This window comes from Caretta caretta, chromosome 1 (assembly GCF_965140235.1).
Source record: "Caretta caretta isolate rCarCar2 chromosome 1, rCarCar1.hap1, whole genome shotgun sequence".
NCBI classification, from domain to species: Eukaryota; Metazoa; Chordata; order Testudines; family Cheloniidae; genus Caretta; species Caretta caretta.
The window spans coordinates 208,358,734-208,374,054 of record NC_134206.1 but is presented as its reverse complement, the minus strand read 5'-3'; the positions used below and the strand labels follow the sequence as shown (position 1 = coordinate 208,374,054).

Genomic DNA, 15,321 nt, shown 5'->3' with positions numbered 1-15,321 from the left:
CCCCAGCCCAGAGCCTGCACCCAAACTCCCTCCCAGAGCCTGAACCCTGTACCCCTCCTGCACCCTAATCCCCAGCCCAGGGCCTGCACCCCAGACCTCCTCCCCCCACCCAAACTCCCTCCGAGAGCCTTAGGCAGGTGGGGGGGTGGGTTCTGGGCACCACCAAATTTTCTACAAACCTGCCACCCCTGCCCCTGTCCATTCCTGATCTGCCACCTAGTGAGATATCTGTGCTTTCTCCACAGATGGGAACAGTTTGTCTTCATCGCTTTTTGAGCAGACATCTTTTGCGGCTCCTGATTGCTTGAGGAAGTATCTTTCTTGCACTCCCTCTTATCTGGGGCACTGAGACAGAGGCACTTTCCACTCCAGCCTCTCCTCAGTCACACGGGGTCACTCCTCTCTAAGTTTAGACTGTGTTTTGAGCTTCCCACTTTCCATGTCTAGTTGATGAAAACTGATACTGAGTGTACAAGGCAGCGAGTCTTTGTGAGAGTGGGATAGAGTGGGGCACCTCCAGGCAGGAGAGAGATAAGCAGACAGCGCTGCTGTAAATTCACCCACCTATTTCAGCCCCACTTCCTGGAGACGATGTGAGTCAGTTCTGGAGATGCCAGTTTGCTCTTTGGGGAAGTGTTTGCTTTGTTGGGTGTGGTGCACTTTGTGACAGGATAGAGCAACTGGTTCCTCCAGCTCTCTTCTCCCTCAACAAAGTCTGAGAGGGAGGAGGGGCCCAAGGATAAAGCCCAGCTCAGAAGGAAGGCAATGTAGAACACAAGGGAAAGGGGAACAAGGACACAGACAGTGTAGCAGGATATTCAAGAGATGGGGAGGAGAGAGGGGTGACAGGAGAGACAAGTAGTGTGAACAGGGACACATGGCATTCTCAGGAGGGGAGATGGATGGGCAAGGGCTATTCCAGAGGGAGGGAGAGAAAGAGGAGTAGGTGTATTCTGAATTGCAAGAGACAGGAGCAGGCAAAAGAGAATCATGGGAAATTCCAAGGGGTGGAGGCAACTGAGAGCAGGTCAGGAGGGGCTGGGTATTCTGAATGACAGGGGGCCAGAGTGGGGAACTGGATATTACAAGGGGAGCTGAGTGGGGTCAGGGCATTCCAGACGGAGGGAGGGAGGGGTAGGAATACTTAACATTTATTTAGCATTTTAAAGTGTTCACAGCCCTGAGAGGCACAAGGGAACCTAGATGGGGAAATGCACAGAGGGCTGAAGCGACTTGCCTGAAGCCGCGCAGTGAGTCAGTTGAAGAGCCAGGCTGAGAACTTGGGACCTCCAGCCTCCCACTCCTGTGTTCATTCCTCTAGACTATGCTGCAGAGGGGAGCAACATGGGGGAAAGGGGAGCAGAAAAGGGGTGTGGGGAGGCTGAGCAGGGGTAGGGGAGTGGCAATGGTAGAGGGGCAGGTAGTGCTGGGCATTTGAGGTGAGGTGAAGTGGAGTAACAGGAGGGGCAAGTCATCCAGGGTGGAGGAGAAAACCTATGGATGAGAGAACAGAGAAAGGCAGTTCCCATAATAGGGGGGAGAGAGAGAGCGCACGAGCGCACACGCGCACCAAATGGCTGAGGGCATGTCTGATCGCAGTCTTTTATCCAGCTGATCCTCTCTCCCAGGGAGCCCAGTCTCAAACCTCCACCTTTAGGCTAAGGGCAGCTTCTGTAGCCCATGGTCTTGCTGGAAACATCCGGAGCAGCATTGGTCTTTCCTCTCCTGTACAAAGGTGGTTGTGCATCAGATGCTCTGAGCATCTCCGTCCTCTGGAACAGATAATCGGTCTCCAGAAATCTGGCTCCAGCACAGGGAGCACAAGGAAATATTGCCCCAGGCTTCACCTTCTTGGAAGATGCCCCTTTACCCTGCTGAGGTCCTGGCTTCTTGTGCTCAGAAAAAGTTCCCTTCTGCAACCATCTGGATATCCCCTCCCAGGCCCTAGAAAGATTCCATTCTGCCTCCCTGAATTCCACCTGGATATGGGCACTTTTATTCTCGACTCCTGGTTCTAGTGACTTATAATGAGTCCCCCCATATGTTCTACCATATTGCAGCAGAAGCTACCCCCGCCACAGAACTGAGCTTTAGAACCCAAGTTCTCATTTACCACATTATATTTCCCGCCCTCATGGTTGTGAAGAGAAAACCTTCCAAACAGGACCAGAGTTAAAACGATGCCGCATGCAGTCAGCCATCAGCCTGAACTGTTAGCTCTGAGAAGTGAATTGCCCCCATTCATCTAAACTAAATAATTAACTCAAATCCCTAATAATGCCAATTTACATTGTTGCTTACTATTTCATTCTAGTATAAAAACTTCCAGTTACATGACTGTGCTTAGCCAGTGGTAAATATTAGAGCAGGGGAAAGTGGGGTAGCTGGTTGCTGGGGTGGGAAGCTAGGTATTCAAGCTCCTCCCACTGTCAAAATGTAATTCTTTCCCCTCCTAGGGGTGCAGATGAATGGAAGAAGATGCATTCTCCCCTATGACTAATGCTTCAACTTCCTCCTAGGCACTAAACATTCAGACATAGCCTCCCATACCTCTCCAGGAACCAGAAACCCCAACTGCCCCCTATGCTAGAGCGACCAGACCTCCTAATATTAGGGGCTTTGTCTTATATACACAACTATACCCCCCCCCATAAAAAGGGTACCGATTTTGCACACCTGCTACCTGGTCACCCTACCCTACCCTACACTCACCTGCCAAAACCACCATCTTCCCCTAATGACCTCTACGATGCAATCATGCTTTGACAACATATAAATCTGGAGCATGTTGAAATGTGGGTGCCATGTAAAGTAAACAAGACGTAATAGACGTGCTAACTGAATGAGTCATTTGCTCCTTGAGCTCTATAAACCTGACCTTTTAAAAAAAATTTGACCCAAAGTTTAGATTGGGCAGGGCACATTTCAGTCCAAAAGAAACATTCCTGAGGCTAGTATGAGCAACTGAATACACTTGTTTAGAAAGGAACAGGTGACTCAGCCAGGGAGTTATGAACGTTAATCTGCATTTTGTGCATTTTAATAATCCAAATCTGTAACACACAAATCAATAGAGAACCTGCTGACTCTAGCTTCCTTTGCTTAAAATGGGTCCGCCTCACAAGACCATCAAACAGCACTAAGTGCCCCACCCCTCCCCCGGCATCAGCCCCAGGGACGGAATGCCCTTTGTGTGTCTCATGAGAAATCAACTTCCCTTGAACTGGTTCATCCAGAGCACGGTTATATAGCTCAATAGGAGAACTCCAGCACTAAAACGCACAATTAAAAAAAAGATCCTGGGGTGAGTGGACAAGGAGAGGTTTGAAATGCACTGAAGGTAGCAGGGAAAAGCTTCTCTTTTGCATGGGCAGAGGGCGTCGCGGCATCCTCTACCCCTTGACACTGTAGCATAGTTTGTGAGAGGCTTACCATCCTCAGGACTATGTCGCCCAGCTGACGTCTTCCTCTGAATCCTGAAAACAAGCACAGACGGTACTCCTGAAAACTCAACAAACCCTCCAGATTTCTGCCACTAGGCCAGTCTTTGCAGTATCATCTCAAAAGCAAGACCGCAGCACTGCATAATGCTTTGGAAAACAAATAACTGTTCAGGGCTGGGGAATGCAAACCCCAGGCTCCTGCTATCTAGATCTCCACTTCCAGCAATGCCTAATCAGACAGATCTAATCAAGAAAAGGCTTCACTTTCCTCTGACGCATCAGCTACTGACCACAGTCAGAGGCATGACCAGTGATGCGATCTAATATGGCACACCCTACCCTCGGTCCTGTGTACTGGGAAAACCCACCTATCTGCTTTCCACAGCCCAGCTTCCCACACTCTGGAACCCACATGGCTTGCGAGGGATCTGAATCAGTGTAGTACACAGGAGGTAGGGTTCATGGAAGTTACTGGACAGGATCCAGAGAGCTCATCCTGTTTTCTGGCAGTGGCCAGCATCTGGAACTTGAGAGGAAGGTATAACCAACCCCAATGCACCTGGCCAATTGTGCAATGTTTGGCATGGGGCGGGGAGAAAGATTCCTCCTTGCTGAGCCCTTATGTCCTGGAACAGAAGAAATGCTTCGCTTGAATCACTACCCAAGCCGGCAGCTTGTGTAACTGCTGACACACCAGGGTTCCTTGTCCAGCACCACTTTACAATCATGCCCCGTGCTGCTGGGGCAACTGGCACAAGGAGTCTCACTGCTGGGAGCTCTTGTAGGGTAGCAACACCCTCCTGGCTGCCTCACTCGCCCCTGAGGGCTGCAGGGGCTGGCAGGGATGAGAGTACATGCCAGCCACTCCAAAGAGATGTAGCCCACAGCTTCTGATCCCACTGCCAGCAAGCAGCAGAAAAAGGGGAGGAAAAAGCCATCGTTGGGTTGGCTGAGGAGGGCTGCAGGAAGCTTCGGCCTTTCTCCAACCTGCAGCAGGAGGAAGCATCTGGTGCCATCTCAAAGGCAGGGCCTCTCCCCTCAGTGCAGGGCAGGAGCTCAGGGGAGTGGGGAATCAAGGCATTGCTGAGCTGTGAGAGGGCTTGGCCTGGCAATTTAACGGGTTCCTTGCCTCTCTGGTGCCCTGGAGGCCTCTGCTCTGTCCTGGTTATGTCGCGTTTCTTCTTTGCCCCACAAGAGAGTGCAGGCAGAGTAAGTACCAACCCACACACATGCAGCAGATGCCTGGTGTCTCTCTAGTGCCCTGGCACTTGCTTTCCTCTCTGCGGGCTGGGGCACAGGGTGCCAAACGCCCCCCCATTCCTCCCTCACAGAAGGGCCCACTGGGTGGCCAGGAACTCCCTTAGCCTGCTGGGCTCGGATGCCTGGCTCACTGCAGGGTGGGGCATTTCAGCCGAGAAAGAAAAAGCCACAGGCATAGCCTGAACGTAGTCATTGTCCAACTGCTTCACCCACCTGACGTAGTGCACAAAGGCGACAATCAGAGAGCCCAGGTAGAAGGAGAGGAAGCTCAGGAAGCTGAAGAGCATGGCTTGCACGTAGTCAGACTCTAGGGAAGGAGGAACGGGAGGATGGTCAGCTTATGGGAAAACAGTCCCCTCGCAGCTAGCATCCCTGCCCTGCTCACTACAGCACCTCCTGCTGGTAGAGACTGTGACTGAAATAGCTGGGGGGGGGTCTCCCAGTGCCGCAGACTGCATGAACTCCAGTCATTGCAAGTGCCACCATCCCCCTCCTAGACGGCATTTCTTCCCTGCCGGAAAAGGCTGGTGCTGGAACAGTCCCTCAGCAGATACCCCTATACCAGTCCTTGCTGTGCCTCCTGCTGGGACTGAATTAGCTGGGAGCTTCCACACAGAGTGCCCCGTACTATTCCCTACCACACCTCCTGGTAAGAGAAGCCCAGAGTGGAGCACCTTGGAGCTCCCCAGCAATACTGGACCATACCTCAGAGAGACATTAACCTTTAATAGAGGGTACAATGGTCACTTGAAGGCTCTTCGTTCGTTGTAGGTTCCAGGTGTGGTTGCCCTTTCCTGTAAGAAGCAAGGTGCACTGGATCAGAAACACATTATTTAACACTGCTGGGACTCGTTCACCTGAGAAGTAGCCCGGACCCAGCACTGTTCTTGGATGTACCCATTTCCATTTGCATGAGGCTAGAATCCTGGCACAACCGTATGGTGAACAGCCACATGTCACCATTTGTGGTGAAGCCACAGGCATGGCTGGGAAAGTCTTCCCACGGCTCTTGCTCGATCCTACATCTTGACGCTAGAAACCTGTGATGCTTCAGGTGGCTGAGCCCAAAGTGTATTTCATCACCCCCACCCCGTAAACTATGGGATTTCGCTCTCAGTCTGCGATCGGTCCACAAAGCTGCCTGTGGAACGCACGAGGAGACGTTGACACCCGTGGAGAGGCAATCAAGGGGGCTCCCTTGTTAAAGATCTCACGCTGCAAGACTTGTGCTGAATCCTTAGACAAACTTCTCCTGCCTTCCTCCAGAACGGTTGTGCAGAATGCTGGGGGGGAGGGCTGTTACAGTTGTGGGTGTGTAAATGTGTCAAATGCTTCATAATGGACAGAGCTGTGCAAACCAGAAAATACTGCAGGGAGTCGCACACCATGCTCCAGGTGGGAGAAAGCCTGGTGAACCTGAGCAGCCCATTGATGACAGTCGCACTTCTCTCACTGGGAGGAATTTTCACAGTACTTTGAGGATAAAACAAAACAAAACAAAAAACCACCTCTCCTGTTCTGGGCTGAGCTGTCAATCTCAATGGAGGCAAACGCTTCTCCACTCGAGTTTTAGCCAGTGTCATCCACTCAAGGGCTGGTTTCTGAGGCTCTCTGGACCGCCACCTGGGTGTTAGACGTATGTCTTTTCTGACTGGGGAAGCTGTAGAGGCGCTATCGGTAGATATTACTGATTTCCTAAGGGGAATTTTATTACAAACCTGGACTGCTCTTAAAGGGCTAGGTAGCAGCTGCAGCAAAGATCATATTCTCCCACCAGTGCCAGCTACCTTAGTACACAGATCTGTGCCTCAATACTAGACTGTTGCAGCACAATCTACATCTGACAACTTTCGGCAAGACCATTTGGAATCTGAAGCAAGTGCAGATTTCCATTGAATCTTGCTGAGAGCACATTACCCCAGTGCTCCATAATCTGCACTGGGAGGTTGCTTTCCAGCTGGTCCACCAGAGCCTGCACTTGTTAACCTGCCAGGCGCATTACAAAGCTCATGGGGTGGTTGTTGGGTGTTGTTTTCTTCCAGGCATTTGGGGCAGAGATGGGTTGATGGGTGCATGGAATTGGGGATTCGATGCAGAGGTTACACACACTATGGCTGGTTGGCTTTATGCCAGTTTAATAGGTGTCCTGTGGATCTGAAATATTGCACAGGGCTTAGAGCCACGGACAGGAGCTAAGAAAATGAACATAAACCTTCTTCAGGCTACAAGGGGAAGGTAGGAGTGCAACATATTTAAAATACATCTCCCCCTGCCAGGCCTGTCATCACTCCAATCAGCCACACTCTGCGCCATACACACAGAGTGTATGTCATCTCTCTGTCATATGGTCACCTTGTCCTTCCTCCTCCATGGAACACCTCCTTTCCCTCCCCTCTCCTGCTCCCACAAGGCCTGCCTCTTCTTCTCACCTACATCTTGTCAAATCCATGGCTTACCTCTATTTCCTCCTTCTCCTCTCTGGCAACACCACCTCCTCTCCCTCCCCCACCCTCACTCTTGATTACTTCAACTTTGACATAGAGATCCCTTCCAACCATTAGTCTCCTGGCCTTCATTTGATCTTTGATCCTGGGCTAACTGGCCCTCTGCCCAACAAGTCCTCTCCCTGCATCGTGTCTTCACTAAGCTCCCAGTGTGATTTCTCAGTCATTAAAATATCCTCTCTCTGGCCACCCCATCATTTCACTGAACATTGCAAGCCCCTCTCTCCCATTTCACCACCCATCCTGTTAATTCCCAACCCCAGCTCACATGCAACACCTGGTTCTTCTCTTCCTGTTCCTGGACCATTGAATACCTCTGGAGAAGGACCATGTGGACCATCTCCTCAAGTAAGGAAGATGGCTGTATTGGAGGAGGAGGGGATGAAGTTTTAACCAGCTCTGCTTGATTATCAAGCTGACACTTACTTCTGGATGGCTCACTCATTCAGACCATGGCAGCCCCCTCTTGCTCACAGAATTAACTTTCCAGTTAATTCTCCCTCTCAAAGCTCTGCACAATCCCACCATGGCCTATAACTTGTCTCCTTTTGCATTAGTCTCCCTCACACCTTCTCCTCTCCAGGGTTTTGAGACTGATGTCATTGGTATTCATTTCCTTCTCCACACTCATCTCTGTGCCTTTTTCCACACTCACCCTGTGCATGGAGTTACCACTCTCCTGTCCTGCCAGCCACTATCCTCTCATTATTCAAATCCCCGTAAAAGCCCACTTCTTCCGAGATGCCTGTAAAAAGTGCACTTATCATAACTACTGGGTAAAAGCAAGACCTAAATGTTTCCCCTCTAGTTTCCCAGTGCATTCTATTTCCTCTACTTTTCTCTTCTTCTTGGGGCACACACTGTCCTTAGTTTTGGATCTGCTACAGAGCCGAGCACACTGTTGGCATTGGCCTGCATGGGATGACTATTAGTTCATATGCATAGTATCTCTCGAAGGGCTTGCACATGCATTGACAGAGCAATGTAATTTTGGGGGGCAGGGAAGGTTCTATCACCAGCTGAAAAAAATATTTAGGGGTTTTTTTTTAAATTTCTACTTTCTTCCATGTCTACAGTGGATCAGCTTAGTAATTACCAATCACAGGAACCACTTCCTTGCTTCCAAACTGTCATCTCAACTCTTGGGGCTGGCCTGATCCTGTGTACAGATACAGCTCCTGGATCCACCCCACAAGATTTGCAAGAAGCTCTGGGTCTGCAAAGATGCATTCTACCCAGACTCCTCCTTTGGGATCTCCCATTTCCCTTTGTTTCAATGACCCTTCCTTGCAGTGGCTCCCTTTGACGTACAGCATTGCCATTCCACAGGAGGGCCACAAACAGTAACATAAGGTGTTCACCCTTCCCCACCCCTGTGGTGCACTGTGCCAGTCCCCTAGTTCATCTTACCCTTGATAGAGGAAGGCACAGAGCCCCCGCAGGCATAGTCCTCTGGCTTTATGACAAACACAACAAAGAACTGCTCGCCTGGGAAGTCCTTCTTCTGCACAGAAACAAACAAGAGAGAACCTTGTGAAAAGCGAGGGAGGACAGGGCTGCAGAGGAGGAGTCTCCTCTCCCATGCCAGTTAAAGAACTCAATGTAGTTAAATGCCTGGTCTAGATTAGAAAACTTGCACTGATCTAACTACGTCAATTAAAAGAAAAAAAAGGTGATCTACTTACACTAGTCAGTGGTTTACAACTTTTTTTCATTTGCAGGCCCCCAAAAATTTGGAGTGAAGGTGCAGATCCCTTTGGAAAGCTTAGACATAGTCTGCAGATCTCTAAGGATCCACAGACCACAGGTTGAAAATCGCTGCACTAGAGCAAACCCCTAATAAAGACACACGCTGGTTTGAGCCTCACTTGCATGTAAACTTCACTTAAATCAGTTTAGCTTCAGTGAAGCTCAAACCAGGATAAGTGTGCCTATATTAGGGGTCTGCACTAGTGTAAGTTGATCCATTTTAAATCAATTTAGTACACCGGTGTAACTTTTTGAATATAGATCTTGCCATACACTTAGCACTTTACATTTTCAAAGTCCTGTTCTAGCACCCATTAGGAGAAGCAGAGCCAAGATTAAAACACAAGAGTCCTGGTTTCCAGACCTGTGCTCAGCTCAGTCCACATTGCCTCTCTAAGCAACTGTTCAACCAGTCACAAGCAATAACATGCCACAAAGGGTACAACTATACATACCAGGTATGTTCACCTGGAGTATGAGAGTTACACTGGACTAAGGCCTGGTCTACACTACAGAGTTAGGTCGACGTAAGGCTGCTTACGTCACCTTAGTTATGTCAGTGTAAACACAACAGCTTTGTTCCCACCAATGTAAGTGCCCTACTACACCGACATAACTCCAACTCCCTGAGAGCCATAGGGCTTATGCTGATGTAGTTAGGGCAAAACAGTGTCTGCATAAAGACTGCTGGTTACTTAGATTGGCTGTTGGCTGTCATTCCTCCCAGCTCCATGCAGTTCCCTGCCTGGAGCCTGGCTGCCCCCTCCAGCTCTCCACTCCCCACTGAGAGCCCAGGGTGGGGCAGCCGGGCTCCTGGCAGGGAGCAGGGCATCAGAAGGGCCAGCCCAGCCAGGTTCCCAGCAATGAGCTGAGAGAGGAGCTGAGAGCCCAGGTACTCAGCTCCCCACACGGCCCTTCTTAAGTCGGTGGAAGCATTCCTGGGGAGGACGTGCACCACTGACAGAAGAAAGGTAGCGTGGACATGACCCACCACAGTAATTAATGCCGTGGCTGTAAGTCAACCTAATATAGGTCAACTTAAGATTGTAGTGTGCCATTACACCAGGATACTGGCACGCCTCCCATGAGTTATAAAGCAGGAAATTGAAGTGGTGAGTCAGGTGGGAGCACACAGGGACACTAGAATGAGAAGTACGTTGTAAACCAGAGAGCCGGTTAGCGTTCCTTTAAGCCTTCAGGGCAAGATTTTTCAACACTGGGGGCCTAAAGTTAGGCTGCCAGGTCTATATTAAGGCATGTAAATCACTGGCCCAACTTTCAAGCGTACTGAGCACTTGCAGACCAGTTTATTTGACTGGAAGCTGCAGGTGCTCTCCACTCTTGAAAGCCAGGCCACTGATTCAAATGCCTAAACACCAAACCTAGCAGCCTGTGATGGCTGATCATCAGGAAGGAGCTAATGAGAGCCTGTGGGATCAGTCAGCCCCACCCCGTTGCACATGTGCAAAGTGTCAAGCCTGGAGAGAAAAGAGGAAAAAATACTGCTCAACGGTGGCTAACTGGGAGAGAGACTGGGCCTCTTGAGCGAGCCCTGTGAAAGAAAGCCTGGCTGGGGCCAGAGCCTATCCAGATTACATTGATTCAAAAGGCCAGAGGGGACCATTGTGATATGACTGCCTTGAAGCTGCCTGGAAAGCAGGATCAGCTGGGACAGGGCCTAACTAGAGATTCCGAAGGAGCAGAGCCCCTTTGGGACAGATAGGCCTCGTACAGTAGCTTTGTTGTTTCTCATAACTAGTCTGGATCCCCTTTGTTTTGGGACCAGCAGAAGAGTCAGCTGGGGAAAAGACTAAAGTAGGCTTGCCAATTTTCCAATTGCAGAAAACTGAACACGCCTGCTCCACCCCCTCTGGAGGCCCCGCCCCTTCTCTGATGCCAAGCCCCGCTCGCTCCATCTCCCCTCTCTCCACTGCTCACTCTCCCCCACTCTCACTCATTTTCCCCAGGCTGAGTGAGGGCACTGGGGTGGGGCCAGAAATTAGGGGTTCGGAGTGTGGGAATGGGCTCTGGGCTGGAGAATAAGGTGTGGGAGGCAGTATGGGCTCTGAGCTTTGGGTATGGGCTCTAGGGTGGGGCCAGAAATGAGAGGTTCAGGAAGTGAGGGGGCTCTGGGCTGTGGCAGGGGTTTGGGTGTGAGTGTAGGGGGGATGAGAGCTCCAGCTGGGGGTGTGGGCTCTGGTTTGGGGTTGAGAGCTTCAGAGTGCAGGAGGGGGTGCGGGCTCTGGGAGGGAGTTTGGGTGGAGTTTGGGTGCATGAGGAGACTCAGGGCTGGGACAGAGGGTTGGGGTGTGGGAAGGGACATGGGGTGCAGGCTCCGAGAGGGAGCTCAGGGCTGAGGCAGAGGGTAGGGGTGCAGGAGGGGGTGCAGGCTCTGGGAGGGAGTTAGGGTGTGGGAGGGGGTTCTAACCTGGGGCAGGGGTTGGGGTGCAGGAGAGGACTCAGGGTGCGGGCTCTGGGTGGCAGTTACTTCAGGCAGTTCCCAAAAATGTCTGGCATTTCTCTCCAGCTCCTAGGTGGAGGGGCAGCCAGGAAGCTCTACGTACTGCCCCCGTCCTCAGGCACTGCCTCCGCAGCACTCATTGGCAGCAGCTCCTGGCCAATGAGAGCTGCAGAGCTGGTGCTCAGGGCAGGGGCAGTGCGCAGGGGCCCCATAGCCACACCTCCACCTAGGAGCCAGAGGGAAATGCCAACTACTTCAGGGAACCACATGGACCCAGGGCAGACAGGGAGCCTGCCTTAGCCCTACTGCGCTGCTGACCGGACTTTAAATGGCCCAGTCAGCAGTGACCAGAGCCTCCAGGATCCATTTTTGACTGGGCATTCCGGTTGAAAACCGGATGCCTGACAACTCTACTGTGAGGAAGGACTAGATGCCAGTCACAGTAGGAAGCAGCCCAGGGATACAGAAGAGGGTCTGAACAAACAGATCTCCTCTGCTTCATACAGGGTCCCTGGGCTGCAGCTCAGTGCAAAGGGCAGATCTGGGTTTCCCTACCTGCCCACCTAGGGTAAAGTGTGAAGACCCTGGAGACAGTGGCTGGCAGGCTCAAAAGCCTGAAGTTAGGACACATACCAGAAATTCAGCCCTTCTGTTGAGATTACCCATAAAAATAGGTCCCCTTTTTTGCAAAGCAGCATGTGACTGGCTCAAGCACATAAAATGTATTCTAGGAGTCAGTCATTTCTTAGAGAAATAAGAAGGAAATCTAGAACTTGGGAGACTTCCTTGTTCCTAAACCAGCTTTCCCACTGACCTGCTGTGTGGCTTGAGGCAAGTCACCATCTCTCTCTGAAACTGGCTCTCCATTTGTATTAAGATGTGGGCCATGCTATCCAAAAGCACAGGAACCCCTGATCTTGAGCACCAGTATCCCACAGATAAAAAGATTAAGCAGAGAGGAGGCACACAGGGTCACTGGAAATTAGCACTGACAAAATCAACATCTCACCTGTACAGTGATGGCAGCTTGCTTTGTCATGGACTGGTAAACACCATTAAACTCCACATTGTGGTCCAGATCATACACAGGACACTAAAACAAGCATAAGTAATAAAAAAAAATGGAAAAATCCAACTGCATTTTCTGAGCCAGGAGGAGCATAAACTGGCTTTCCTCGATAGGCCTGATGTGGAAAAAACTCCCATAAACCTAATAAAAATACACTCCTTTGGGCTTTCAAGTTGGCTTTGTCATCTTCCCCTCACCTCCCCACCAGGGCTTCATGAAGAGCACTGAAGGAGACCAGCCTGGAGTCCCACAGGCAGCAACCTCAGCGGCATACAGGGGCTAGCGAAGCTGTGCTGAGAATACCAGCCATGGCCAGGGCTCAAGTGGTCTCTCTCAGCAAGGACCCAGCTTCAAACAGCCAGGTCATTTACTCTGAATCTCTCAGTTGAAGGCCCCGATAAAGCAGAGGGGAGAAGACATTTGTTATAGCAATCTAAGCTGCTCTACTATGAGTCTAGGCCTGGTCCTCATTTTCCTGTTATCCCCAACCTCCTCACGACAGACCCTCTAGCTCCATGTTTCCCCTTTCTGTACCTGCCATGTGGAGTGACAGTCACACGTTTGCCCGCATTGTCGCCCTCTCAGTCATGTCATTTGAAAGGCCACTCATGAGCAGGGCTGCAGGCCAGGATTGTTGTTTCCACTTCACCACCTCCTCCCAGCTATTAGAGGCTGCTCTCAGGGTTTCAAGACTGCTTCCTTCACCTCTCCCTCCCCTATTCACTGCTCCCTCACTCTGAGTGTGCCTCTCCATCCTGCATAGCAGGGCAGGAAGGGAGAAGAAATAGGTGGCCCATACTGCTGCTTCCTGGCTCTGAGCAACAGCAAATTCCACCTGCAGGAGGCAGTCATGGCATGAATGGGAGAGGACCAGAGGGTATGAACTAGAATTCAGGAAAGATTGAGGGGGGAGATTGGGCCAGAGGAAAAGGGGAGGACAAAGGGTCAGGTAATAGAGAGAGAGGGGGAACAGTGACCAAAGAAGGTTGGGAGAGGGAGAGGGATGGCGAGAGAAAATGGGGGGAAAGAAGACACCTCATGTCATCTCTCTGTGCCTCCATTTACCCATCTGTAAAATGAAGAGAGAATGGTACTGTCCCACTTCCCAGGTAAGGAAAAGCACCTTCAGATCTTGGGATGGGAGCGTAATCATTAACTTGCTCACTACCCTCACTAACACTGGTAAAAATATCACCTGAGGAGCTACTTAGAACTCAGCAGCTAGTCCTTTCCCATTCCTTCCACAGGCCCTTCACCTCCCTTCAAGCTCCTCCTGTATTGTTACTCTGCAGTACAGGCCCCTGAGGCTTCATATCTCTACTGGTTGAAATACATCACACATGGTGATAGAGGTAGGATACCAATGCCCAGAGCCTACACTCTAGATTATCTGCCATTGAAGGCTGAGAGCCCCCTCTCTAGACTTACCACAATATCCTGGACGGAGACAACAGAACAGGGATAGACTGTTTCAGATACCACCTTGATGATGATGGAATCCACATCTGGAGGGAACTTGTACAGAAAATACTGCAGAAAAAACAGGATCAGTGCTCCCATTTGTGCATTACAGTTCAGGAGTCCCTCTGCCACTGGCTCCAGAACATCCCCAAAAGAACAGAACAGCCCCCTGTATCTAGGCTGAGAAATCAGGCATGGAAAGCTTCTGCAGTCCAACTAGTCACCTGGAGTTCAAGTGTTTGAAAGGCCTTTGTATTCCTCTCAATGGCTGGCCAAAGATACAGACTGCACCAGCCCCTCTACGCACAGAGTTTAACCCCAGATACCTCCATGGCACCAGAGTTTCAGCAGTTTCAGTTTCAACTCCTGCTCATCATAATACTCCAACATAATACAATAATGTTTTTAAAAAGGTGGGATTTTATAGTAAAGTGTTTTCAATGGCAACAATTGCCTCCAGCAGTTTCTGTACAATTTAGAATGCCATTACATAGGCAGGGGAGGGGCGGAAGCCTGTAGGCTATAATTGTGATTGCCTAACATTTTCCTCTGGTTCTGACTTAGCCACAAAAAACCAAAAAGTCAGTGATTGCTACTTTCCTCTGGCTGATTTTTGAAGTTTCAGGGAGATTGGGTTCGCCATTTCTGAGAATGATGTTAGGGTAGCTTTGCCAATGCTAACAATTTTTTCCTAATTTCTTTGAAGAACTGTAGTGCCCCCATGCTTTGGAGCTGGGATTCGAAATTTGGCTAAGGGATAGCCCTGGAGTCACAGAAGTATCTTTTTCTATCCCCATGAAAAGTCATCCAGATTTGGCCAGAGGATAAGCCTGTGAAAATTGCCAATTGCACAGGCTAAGTGCAGGGTGTTAGAGACTGGCTACTAAAATCTCCAAACATTCCAGCTGCACTGAGCATGTTTCCAGCTTTGCATTGCTTCTTGCATGACTCCAGGCAGTACACAGGCAAAGCACCAACTGCAAGATACCCTTTGCTTTTGGCTGTGGGTTTAAGTCATGCTGGCCTGTGATCCAGCAGACTATAAATTCTAATCTCAGCTCTTCCACGGATGTGTGTTAATAATTAAGTTCATTTCACAGCCCTTATATGTGAGCAAGCCCTCATACTCCTATCTTTGGAGACAGGCAAGAATCATTTCCCTCACAAAGCAGTTTTCCTGCTTCCAATTTTGAGCACAAAGCAGAACTGAACCAGAATTTTTCCAAGTTTTCCAGTTTCTGTATCCATTTTACAGACAAGAAGGGCTTACCGTGAAATGAAAATATGTCTGTGTTACAGCTGTAAATCCTAGCAAATGCCACTTGGAAAATCAGCTGAACCTGTTCCTTCAGATCTATGCAGAGTCCCTTCGTT

General features: G+C 50.2%; 1 protein-coding gene across 8 annotated transcripts in view; it reads right to left on the bottom strand.

The window, feature by feature from the left end:
* Positions 1-15,321, bottom strand: part of SIDT1 (SID1 transmembrane family member 1) — an 89,309-nt gene that overhangs the window by 26,730 nt on the left and 47,258 nt on the right. For all 8 annotated transcript variants that reach the window (XM_048819464.2, XM_048819482.2, XM_048819491.2 and 5 more), the window contains 6 exons: positions 13,915-14,016; positions 12,427-12,510; positions 8,618-8,711; positions 5,426-5,497; positions 4,917-5,010; positions 3,433-3,476 (listed from right to left, as the gene is read on the bottom strand). In XM_048819464.2, coding sequence (XP_048675421.1) covers positions 3,433-3,476; positions 4,917-5,010; positions 5,426-5,497; positions 8,618-8,711; positions 12,427-12,510; positions 13,915-14,016 — 490 coding nt within the window. The remainder of the gene's footprint in view (positions 1-3,432; positions 3,477-4,916; positions 5,011-5,425; positions 5,498-8,617; positions 8,712-12,426; positions 12,511-13,914; positions 14,017-15,321) is intronic.